We start from the raw sequence: 12,164 nt of genomic DNA on the forward strand, positions 1-12,164 counted from the left end.
TGTGTTAAAATTCTACATTTTACTCTCGGTCCAAACACATTGATGTGAGATATCATTGGATTTGGAAAGTACTGAATTCCAAATTATTAATACTTGAGAAAGTTCACATTAATGACAATGGTGCTGATATACTGACCAAGGCGTTGCCTAAGGAGAAACTCCTATTTTGCAGACAGGAAGCAGGTTTGACTATACCCCCCAAATGAGCTGGAGGGGGAGATTGTTGGACTTGTGTGGGCCAACCCATATGTGGGCCAACCAAACACACAAGTGAACAAAACTTGAGGGTTTTTCAAGTATAAATACAAGCAGCAGCCGCGAGAGAAGTTTTCTTCTTTGGTGTGAAAAAAAGCTACAGTCGCCACTTTTCTTGTTTTTGAGAAAAACAAAGAGAGAGAAAGAGCTAGAGAGAGAGAGAGAAACTTCAAGGTCTTGATTGGAGGGTGATTCAAATCCCGATTGAGACGAAATTTTACCCACGTGATCCTCTCGTCAGGCTCTACTTATCTATTAGTTCAGATTTTGGATTTTCTCTCCATTTGATAACACCTTTCCAAACCTACTTCTTTGACAATTATAGTTTTTGGGGGTGATTTTGCAGTAATTTCGCTTGGTTGATATTGGTGATACTATTGTCATCCGAATATTTCGGATAGACCTGTGTATTTTTATTATTATAATAATAGAGATTTTTTACTAGACTAAGTCCCGTGATTTTTTCAAATTTGGATTTTCCACGTAAAAAATCTTGGTGTTCTGTGCCTTTTATTTTCTTGCATTTTATTATCACTGCTGGCATTATTACTTGGTAATTTGATTTATTCCTATTTTAACTAGTACTTGGGAAAAAAGTAATTTATCTTGGGTTAACTCTAATATTGTGTGCCTGCACCGGTATCCCTTTCCCAACAGACATCACCGATTAAAAATGTGTTATCATGCCCAAATCACACGACTGCATAATGAAATGCATGCATTTCGTTATGCAAAGCATATCAAATTGCTTGGATCTCAAACTCAAAATGACAACTAATGAGCCCACAAGGAAACTTTAAATGAATATGTATGCAACAAAGATCATGACTAAATTGCTTAAAGAGAGTATGAAACTAAATCTCAAAAGTATGCATCGTTTAGTAAACTTACTCAAATATCCAAACTCCTTTCTTTTTTATTTTATTAATATGTTAAACAAAAGGCTTAGGAGATATACACAATGTCCAAACCACGGTTAAAACCGTTAGTGTCTTATTCATTTGGGTTTGCAAAGAGCATGTCCATGAGATACATGCAAAAAAACTTTTAATTTCCACATCTATTATTGCATAATATTGCTAAAATCCTTTTCTTAAGTATAATATCTTGGACCCTTCAAGTAGAGTGAATATTGCATCAGGCACAACCATCAATAATGCATCACCAAGCAAACAGCTGAGAAACAACAAAAGTCCTAATAAGATCCCATATTTAAAATAGAGAAAATGAGTAAAGTAGAAAAGAAACCTAACTTACATAGAATGCATATTGGCTGGCCTTGATTGGCTTCTTACATGCATTACAACATACCTTCAGAACAAGCAACAAAAATGAATTATGTAGCATGAATGAGAATTCTGTACACAAGCAATTATGGCCAATTAGAATCATTGGCAGGTTAAAGTCATCAAAGGTCCGTTGAATCTATCGAGTATCGAATGCAATAAAAAAATGTATTAAGAGTAATTATTTCACCAGTGGAAGCCATATAGATGAATAATGACAACACTTTTTAGTAGTGATTAAGAACATAAGATATAATTCAATTAAATTTCAAATTCAATAGATGTGCTCAAATAGTGGTTAGTGGTGAAACGCCACTTGAACCCAGAGCTAGCTGGTTGAAAAAAAATGCAATATAACTGTTGTTATGTTTTCTGAAAGGTTAGACTATTTGAGCTTCACACAAACGTATTTGCTATTCTTGAACACCCAATTTAACATCCTAAGCCTTTCTCATCAGGACTAAACATTATTAAAAGGAGTTTGAAGTATCAAGATGCTAGTGATGAGATAATATAAGCCATTACAAATTGAATGCCACAATCTCCAGAATGCAGAAGAGTTTTAATTTTTTGCACTTTGGGCATGCATATATTTTCATTTTACATTGATATGTAAAAGATTAAGATTTCTCCAATGTATAGACAAAACGCCCAAGGATGCCAGATATCTTCGTACTTAGTACATTATCCACTATTTTCAGTGTGAATGTCATCTAATGTGTAATAAAGGCATTTGAATACTTCCACCCCAACTCTACAATATTGTCATAAGTAATAAAACATCAAGTTTGTGAAGTAGGCGTGAGAAGCAAGGCTGTGAACTAGCCTTTTATGCCTTCTGAATTTGTGCATGCTCTATCAAAGGAGCCAATCGACCTTGATGGCAAACTCTTCACTCATAGAAACACTATTATGTACTATATATATGAGAAGCAATCTAAAATAGCAACTGATGCAAGTCCATAGGAAGATCTGTTCTCCTTTCTCTATTTGGTTTCTTTAAGTAAAGGAATATTCCATGAGAAAAAATTGGAGAATTTTGCAAGGTAGAAAGTTTTCTTTCTTCTGTTTTCAATTGGAGGTGGGGAAGAAGGAATTAAAGGAAATTTGGCCTAGTTACAACATTTAACAAGTTATCCTTAACACAATCCTTCTTACAATCCCAGTGCTACAAAAGATGTTGTGCAACAAGTCAAAAGAGAAAGATACAAAGCTTATCAAATGCAATGGATCTGTCATCAGCCATAAACCAAACATGTGCATATCTACAAGACAATCATGAAGGCAAATCTAGAAAAGATATTGGTTCTAATCAAGCACTTGCAGCTCATAAATATTGCAGATGTAGACATAATTCACAAGCAGCTCTTCCATTATTGATGGCCATTCATTACTAAAGTGATACTTAGCCAAATCTACAAATATGTCATCTGATTTTCTTTCCCATATCAAGAAGTCATTATTATGAAGTGTATGCGTATATTGAACAATGCTATTCAGTCAAAACAGATAAAGAGCAAACTCTAAGACATTTTTTTATGGATATTTATCTGTACACTAATCAGTGTTAACTCTTTATTCCTCTAATTTTTGTCGCTTGGATTGGGTCTAGTCATGTTGCACCAGATGGAATCTAAAAATCTTCTTTGTCAGTGGAGTACATAAAGTCTTTCACAAGGGTTCAGGGTCTTAGATTAATCTCCTATTATCTACTCCAGAATTTACATAGAAAGTTCCTATTTCTTTCTGATTACCAATTTCTTATGATATCTGATCATTATAAGTCTAGTAATCACACCAAAGTGCGGCCATTTCTTAATAAATATCATTCAAAATTAGTACAGATCACAATTTGATAAACCGATTACTATCTTATTTTGATGCGTAATAGTATTTGACAAATGTTTTATATCAATAAACCAAGAGAAACACTTAGCCAAAAAGTCAACAATTTCAATATCTCTACCACATATGACTACATATATTTAGAAAAAAAAAAAAAAAAGCAAAAACCAACCTGCAAATGAAAAGGACCCTTATCCAAAGCTCTTTCTCTTCCACCAAAAAGCTCAATTTTAAAAAAGAAAATAACAACAAAATTGTTAGAAACTGTATATCTTTATGCACTTGTTACTGATTTGCTCTCAATATTATGCGTGAAAAAATCAAATTTGAAAGAGTAAGGAAACTTTCTTACCAAACAAAAACAACTACTGGCAGAAAAAGGAGCTCTCTTCCAAACAGAAATTCTTCAAACAAAAAAGTAATAACTATTACATCGATACTTCCCCTTTTTTTTCCTTTCCTAAACCTAAAAACCTAAATAACTACCCTCTCTCTTTCTATCACATCAAATCCCGAAAAATAGAATTTAAAATGATGGTTCTTGTGGAAGAACCAAATCCAGTACGCATGACGCAAATTAGACAGCTGACCATTTTCTGGGGAAAAATCCCTGAATTTCAGGCAAAAAGGAGATGGCTAATCTACGAGGAATTTCAAGGATTCCATGTTTCCAGGTACAATCGACATGTGAGGAAGTCATTTCTACTACAAGAACTTAAAAGTATTCTCTAGTGTTCTCGGCAAAAGCAGAAGAGGAGAAATTGGCTCCGTTTGTTTTTTGCAATAGGGAAGAAGAAGCAAGAGCATATTGTGTTAATTCCATATAATTCAATGGGCCAACACCGGACAACACACAAACAGTCCATAAATTCCTTTGGACATCTTAGAATAACAAAAGCTTGAAACCCATCAAACAGAGCAAAATTTCTTCTTCAAAAAAATCAGCATGTGTCAAGTATCAAATAAGCAGTAAACCAGTTGTCAAGAGGGGAAGTAACTACAGTAAAAAAAAACACTCTCTTTTTATTATACTTGAGGGATATAAGAAAAAATTGCTGTTTGACCAAAAAAAAATTAGAGAACATAGGACAAGTTTGTGGATCCGAGTAAAGTACCCAGTAACTTTGCCACACAACATGAATGCCTGACATCTTCATTTTATTATTGTTCAGGGTGTACCTGGTTGACCTCAATCTTCAAGTCTCCAACATTCGCTGAAAATTTGAGTAAGAAAGGTTCATCAAGACTCAACAAACAGATGTCTGAACTGTCAGCGCTATCGGGTGAAACCCAGCCATTTCTTCTTTCTTGGCAGCAAAGAGAACCTCCAAGCGAAAGGCAAATCACTCAAAACAGATGGAAAACATAAGCAACAACATCTGCACTCACCAGTCAGATTCCATCGCAGCTACATCCCAGAGTCAACTACCCTCTGCTTCAAGTCAAGATTCAGACCCACTGACAATCTCCAGCCTTCCACACGACCTCATCTCTGAGATCCTCTTAAGGCTGCCAATGAATTCCCTCATGAAATTCAAGTGCGTTTCAAAATCATGGCTTTCCTTAATTAAAAGCCAGCGCTTCATCAAAGCCCATCTCAACTTCATCAATTCCTCAACAAACAGCCAAAGGGTGCTCATTTTGAGGTGTGTTGACTGGAATTATTATCTCAAACATTGTTCTCTTAGCTCATTATTATATGCACCAGCTACTGATACAGTTGACATTGATTATCCCCCATTTGAAGCACCCTTTAATTTTGTTTCAGTTGTGGGGTGCTGTGATGGATTAATTTGTATTTCCGTTAGGGCAAGTAACATAATTTTGTGGAACCCATCTACTCGAAAATCCAAGAAAGTACCAGATTTAGGCATTAGGCTTGAAGAGGATGAACGTTATACATCATGGGACTTTGAGTATTATATATCATGGGGTTTTGGATATGACGAGATTAATGATGATTACAAAGTGGCAGCGGTGGTGTGCGTTGTTGATGACCATGGTGAGCCCTCTGGGTCTGAGGTTAAGGTCTATAGCACAAAGAGTGAAACTTGGAGGAGTATAGGGGATTTTCAAGGTGGTTATCCTTTGGAGGAATACGGTAGGTTTGTGAATGGGAAGCTTCATTGGTCACTGGATAGAGAAGATTGTGGATATATTGGTTCTCTTGATTTAGCAACAGGTATGTATGGACAGATAAAGAAACCTAAATGTGATGAAGATTCTGAGTCTGAGCTTGAGTCAACCTTGTATGTTTTCCAAGGGTGCCTCTGTTTACTTTGTGATGAGAATGATGATCATACGGATGTTTGGATTATGAAGGAATATGGGGTTACAGAATCGTGGACTAAGGTGTTCACTATCCTGATTAATAAACCGAGCAGGAGTTCAGTTTTTACACCATTGTGCCGATCAGAGAAGGGTGAAGTTTTACTGTTACTTGGATCCAAATTGGTACTCTACAATCCAGAGAATGCTACATGTGTTGATATTTCATTTCGAGATCAAGAGATAAGAGCTTATTATGCATTTGTTTACACAGAAAGCCTAGTTTCGCCTTGCTACTAATGATGCAACAGAGAAGCAACAGCAACAAGTAGGGGAAAGCAACCAACACAAGACAATTGAATACCATCAAGCTACCATCTCGATTAAAAAAAAAAAAAAATTGTCCTCCTTTTCCAATTACCAAGATGAACAATTGAATACCATCAAGCTACCATCTTGTTAAAAACTAAAAAAAAATGTCCTCCTTTTCCAATTGATGAAATTGTTGTTGTCCGGACAACTTGATTGTGCATTTTGTGGCACTCGACTACATATAGTACATTTTAATTCTTGCAGCATTTTCTTTCTTTAACACATTTGATAATTGATGATGTTACAGTCAGCAGCTCGAATTGCATTAGTTTTTGTGTGTTTATTCATTTTCTTATTTATTTTATGTAATCTCTATATCTTTATTGATAGGCAAAATCACATACACCAGATAAGGTGCATATCGAACGCTCAAATTCTCTGAACAAGCATGAAATAAAGAATCAGTATCCATACAAGAAAGCATGTAAATAGTGGTACTAATTCAGTAGTACATTTAGCAACAGGAGGCTGCTGTAATTTGTTTCGATCTCGTTCCCTTGCCAAGCTTAGATTAAAATGGCAATATATGCCAACAGAAACTTAGGGACTGATCTCTCTTCTGGCTTCATGTTCACTTTTGTACGATGTTAAAATTGCATACATTCGAATGGTTCTTCTGTGATAGTTACTTCATGATGCAAAAGTGTAACTTAGGTCCAAATCACTATAACTTTGTTGATACTATGACGTCCATAGTAGAAGGAAGGACTTTCTAGAAGGAGAAAGCCTGTAATTCCCTAGAACTACTAGCTTTTTAGACCTCAAGCAATTTGTTGTTCAAGAAAACAGGTAAACTTCTAACTAGAACAAGAAAAAGAGACACAAGGACCGTTAAAGCTTAAAGCTCCTTGCCTGGTTGCTGTGAACTCTAGCCAAAGCAGACCTCGCCATGGCAGGAAAAAGAAACCCAACTTGGAGGCTCAAATCCTAGACTCAACCTGCTATAATCAAACAAACCCAACTTGGAGACTCAAATCCTAGACGCTTGAGTTTCCTTCGTTTCCACCCAAAATTTGAACATTTCCAAGTTTCAGAGCTTCGCTGTAAAACTCATCACTTGATTGCTCCAAAGACTCCAAGTAAAGTCTCACTAAGTTATAGCGTGTCTAAAAAAACCGCTTTCATTATTATCAAGTTCATAATTCATGAAATTCCGCATTGTTAAAGTCCAGCCACAGCAGCAATTCTTGACTTCTTGCTGCAGCCGCAATTCTTGATTCTTGACTGTGGCAGAATTTTGTAATCCCACATCGCCAGAAGCTGAGGGAATAGCCTCCATTGTTTCCTATAAATAGAGAAGGCCTTTGAGAAGTTTAACTCGCACCACTTAAGAGAGTTATATGGGCTATTAGCTTCTTGAGTCATTTAGCCCATTTAGTCAAATATTTTAGACTCTCTTATTTTGAGTTTAGGAATATTTTCTAAACTCTTTTGTAAGTGCCTATTGGCCTACGAACCACTTTCCTACGGTCTTTTGTATTTCTTCTTCATAGTAGAAATATTGCTCCTCCCTCGCCCGTGGACGTAGGTCAATTTGACCGAACCACGTAAATCTTCTGTGTCTTTTATTTGCTTTGTTATCCGTCTTTATATGGTCGGTTTTACCGCCTAATTATTATATGGCTGGTATCTACCGCCTATCTATTATATGGTCGGTTATACCGCCTACTTTGTGCTAACTTGAGTTTGTCTATTCCTGGCCCGGTCCTAACAAACTGGTATCAGAGCTGGTTATTACATTTTGCAAGACAGGTTCATCTGGTGGGGTCCGTCCATCCTGTGGGGCCCACTCATCCTGTGGGGTCCGTTTATCTGTGGGGCCCGCTCATCTTGTGGGGTCCTTTCATCCCCCGTGGGGCCCGCTTATCTCGTGGGGTCCGCTCACCCTGTGGGGCCCGCTCACGAGACTTGCATATTTGTTTGGCCAGTTTTTTGAGACAAACTTCACGTTACAGATTTTGTGGCAACAATGACGATAACAAAGACGGTTGTCGAGAAATTCGACAGGAATGTCAACTTCGGAATGTGGCAGCTCAAGATGGAGGCCATTCTTGTTCAAGACGGAGTTGACTTGGCAATTCAAGGAATTGAGAAAAAGCCAGAAGATGTGACAGATGCAAATTTCGCCGATATGGATAAGAAGGCCAGATTCAGCATAATCTTAAATCTCTCCGATGAGATATTGCGTGAGGTAGCAACGGAGACTTCGGCCAAGGCTATGTGGGATAAATTGAAAGCCTTGTATATGAAGAAGACAGTCGAGAATCGGCTATATTTGAAGCAGAGTTTGTACATGCTTCGGATGTCTGAAGGTACATCTATACTCTCCCATCTTGATAAATTTGATTCCATTATTATGGATTTGGGGAATATAGATTCGAAAATTGATGATGAAGATCAAGCCATATTACTTTTGTGTTCCCTTCCCCAATCTTTTAAGCATTTCCGTGATACTATGATTTATGGAAAGGAAACAATCTCGTATCGGGAAATTAAATCTGCATTAAAATCTAAAGAGCAGATAGATAGGGATATTACTGGGGAAACTAGTGGGAGTCAAGCCGATGGCTTGTTTGTTCGGGGTAGATCTGAAAAAAGAAACACAGAAAATAGAAGTAGATCCAAGTCCAGACATAAAAATGTGGTGTGCAATTATTGTAAAAAGAAGGGCCATGTTATCTCTGATTGCTTTAAATTGAAAAATAAAGAAAAGCAAAAAGGGAAATTTGTTGAGAAAAATACTGAATCCGCTGAAGCTAGTATAGCAGCTGATGAGAATGATGGAACCATTTTCTGTGCAACGGAAAATAATTTTAGGTCTAACAATGAGTGGATTTTAGATTCGGGTTGTTCATATCATATGTGTCCCAATAGGGACTGGTTTTCAACATATGAATCAGCTGAAGGTGGAGTTGTCTTAATGGGCAACAACGCTGTTTGTAAAGTTGTTGGCAAAGGCACAATCCGGATTAAAATGTACGATGGTATTGTGAGGACGCTCACAGATGTTAGACATGTTCCAGATTTGAAGAAAAATCTCATCTCTTTGGGCACTCTTGAGTCTATCGGGTGCAGGTATTCAGGTGGAGACGGAGTTCTCAAAATCACTCGAGGAGCTCTTGTTGTTATGAAGGCACACAGATCTGGTACTTTATATATTTTGCAGGGATCTACTGTTACAGGTGTTGCTGCTGTTTCAACATCATCTTTGTCAGATACAGACATCACAAAATTATGGCATATGCGTTTGGGGCACATGAGCGAAAAAGGCTTGGGCATACTAAGCAAAAGAGGACTTCTGTGTGGACAAAGTACCGGTCCATTGGAATTCTGTGAACATTGTATTTTTGGGAAGCAGAAAAGAGTCAGCTTCAGTTCACCAGCAATTCACAAAACAAAAGGTACTCTCGATTACATTCATTCCGATCTATGGGGTCCTTCTCGTGCTCCTTCTAAAGGTGGTGCCAGGTACATGTTGACTTTCATTGATGATTATTCAAGGAAAGTTTGGGTCTATTTTCTTAAGCATAAAAATGATGTTTTCCTAACTTTCAAGCAATGGAAAGTTTTGATTGAGAAGCAAACAGGAAAACACATTAAGCGGTTGAGAACAGATAATGGCATGGAATTTTGTGGAGGTGAATTTAATGAATTCTGCAAGAATGAAGGAATTGTTCGGCATCACACCGTCAGGATGACGCCTCAACAAAATGGTGTGGCCGAACGTATGAACAGAACTCTTTTGGAGAGAGCAAGATGTATGATCTCCAATGCAGGGTTGACAAACGACTTTTGGGTAGAGGCGATCAATATGGCCTGTTATATTGTCAACCGTTCTCCTTCTGCATCTCTTGATTTCAAAACTCCTGAGGAAGTTTGGTCAGGTACTCCTGCTGATTACTCCTATTTAAAAGTTTTTGGGTGTCCAGCATACATGCACGTGAATGATGGAAAATTGGAGCCTAGGGCTAAAAAGTGCATTTTTCTTGGGTATGCTTCTGGGGTGAAAGGATACAGATTATGGTGTTCTGATCCCAAATCCCCAAAATTTGTAATCAGTAGAGATGTTACTTTTGATGAATTGTCTATGTTATCTTCCAAGAAGGAGTCTTCTACTCCTTGTACTACTGATAGTACACAGAAGCAGGTGGAGCTTGATATTGGCAGTTCTGGTCCTTCTCAGACCAAATCTTCTATTCAACAAATGCCAGTAGATGCACCTGAGTCTACTGTGGAAGATAGTTCAGAAGGAGAGGAATATTCCATAGCCAGAGATAGACAAAGGAGAGACATTCGACCACCACAAAGATATGCAAATTTAGTTGCATATGCTTTGTCTATTGCAGAAGAAACTGATGCAGTTGGTGAGCCTTCCACCTATTCAGAAGCAGTTTCTTGTGATGATTCTGCAAAGTGGTTGATTGCGATGAATGAAGAAATTGAATCTCTTCATCGTAATGAAACTTGGGTTCTTGTAAAGCCGCCGTCAGCTAAGAAAATTGTTGGTTGCAAGTGGGTCTTCAAGAAAAAGGAAGGTATTCCAGGGGTTGAAGATGCAAGATATAAAGCACGATTAGTTGCAAAGGGCTATAGTCAGGTACAAGGTGTTGATTTTAATGATATATTCTCACCTGTTGTTAAACATAGCTCTATTCGTGTTTTGCTTGCTTTAGTAGCCATGTATAATTTGGAGTTAGAGCAGCTTGATGTTAAGACAGCTTTCTTACATGGCGAACTTGAAGAACAAATTTATATGAAACAACCCCAGGGTTTTGAGATTGAAGGTAAGGAAGACCATGTTTGCTTATTGAAGAAATCCTTATATGGATTGAAACAGTTTCCAAGACAATGGTATAAAAGGTTTGATTCCTTTATGTTGGGTCATGGTTATTTGAGGAGCATGTATGATAGTTGTGTTTACTTCCGGAAGTTAAATGATGGTTCTTTCATTTATTTGCTGCTTTATGTTGATGACATGCTCATTGCTGCCAAGAACTTGTCAGAAATTCACACTTTGAAACTGCAGTTAAATAGTGAATTTGAAATGAAAGATTTGGGAGCAGCTAAGAAAATTCTTGGCATGGATATCAAACGAGATCGAGGAGTAGGGAAGTTGTTCTTGACCCAGAAAAATTACCTTGAGAAAGTTTTGGAGCGTTTTGGCATGAAAGATGCTAAACCAGTATCTACTCCTCTTGCTAGCCATTTTCGGCTATCTGCTGCTCAATCACCAAAATCAGTTGAAGAGGAAGATTATATGGCACGGGTTCCTTATTCCAGTGCAGTCGGCAGTGTTATGTATGCAATGGTTTGTACTCGTCCAGATATCTCACATGCAGTCAGTGTTGTTAGCAGATATATGTCTTGCCCTGGTAAAGCACATTGGCAGGCTGTGAAATGGATTCTCAGATACTTGCGAGGTACTTCAAATGCATGTTTGGAGTTTGGAAGAACTAATGACACTTTGGTTGGTTTTGTAGACTCAGACTACGCTGGAGATCTTGACAGGAGAAGATCACTTTCAGGCTATGTATTTTGCATTGGCGGTTGTGCTGTTAGTTGGAAAGCTACTCTACAACCTGTCGTAGCTTTGTCTACTACTGAAGCAGAATATATGGCTGTGACCGAGGCAATCAAAGAAGCCTTGTGGTTGAAGAGTTTATTTAGCGAGCTAAGTCTATATCAAGGTGTTATTGATATTCACTGTGATAGTCAAAGTGCCATACACTTGACTAAAGATCAGATGTATCATGAGAGGACGAAGCATATTGATGTGAAGTATCATTTCATTCGGGATATCATTGCTGAGGGAAAAGTCCTTATTCAGAAAATCAATACTAAGGACAATCCAGCCGATATGTTTACGAAACCTCTTCCAGTTTACAAATTCAAGCAGTGCTTGGATTTGATTGGTGTTCATTGTTTGTGATTTACGCCCATTGGGGCTTATGTGGAGAAGGTGGAGAAATTTTACTATTGTCGATAGTGGTACTCAAAATTATGCCAAGGTGGAGATTTGTTAAAGTCCAGCCACAGCAGCAATTCTTGACTTCTTGCTGCAGCCGCAATTCTTGATTCTTGACTGTGGCAGAATTTTGTAATCCCACATCGCCAGAAGCTGAGGGAATAGCCTCCATT

General features: G+C 37.7%; 1 protein-coding gene across 1 annotated transcript; it reads left to right on the plus strand.

Moving 5' to 3' along the window:
- The first annotated feature begins 4,452 nt into the window (after positions 1-4,452).
- On the plus strand, positions 4,453-6,229 carry LOC140038235 (F-box/kelch-repeat protein At3g23880-like). Its single transcript, XM_072083310.1, has one exon. It carries the CDS (start codon positions 4,743-4,745, stop codon positions 5,952-5,954), a length of 1,212 nt encoding a protein of 403 aa, XP_071939411.1. The 5' UTR covers positions 4,453-4,742; the 3' UTR covers positions 5,955-6,229.
- The last annotated feature ends 5,935 nt before the right edge of the window (positions 6,230-12,164 follow it).

This window comes from Coffea arabica, chromosome 3e (assembly GCF_036785885.1).
Source record: "Coffea arabica cultivar ET-39 chromosome 3e, Coffea Arabica ET-39 HiFi, whole genome shotgun sequence".
NCBI lineage: Eukaryota > Viridiplantae > Streptophyta > Magnoliopsida > Gentianales > Rubiaceae > Coffea > Coffea arabica.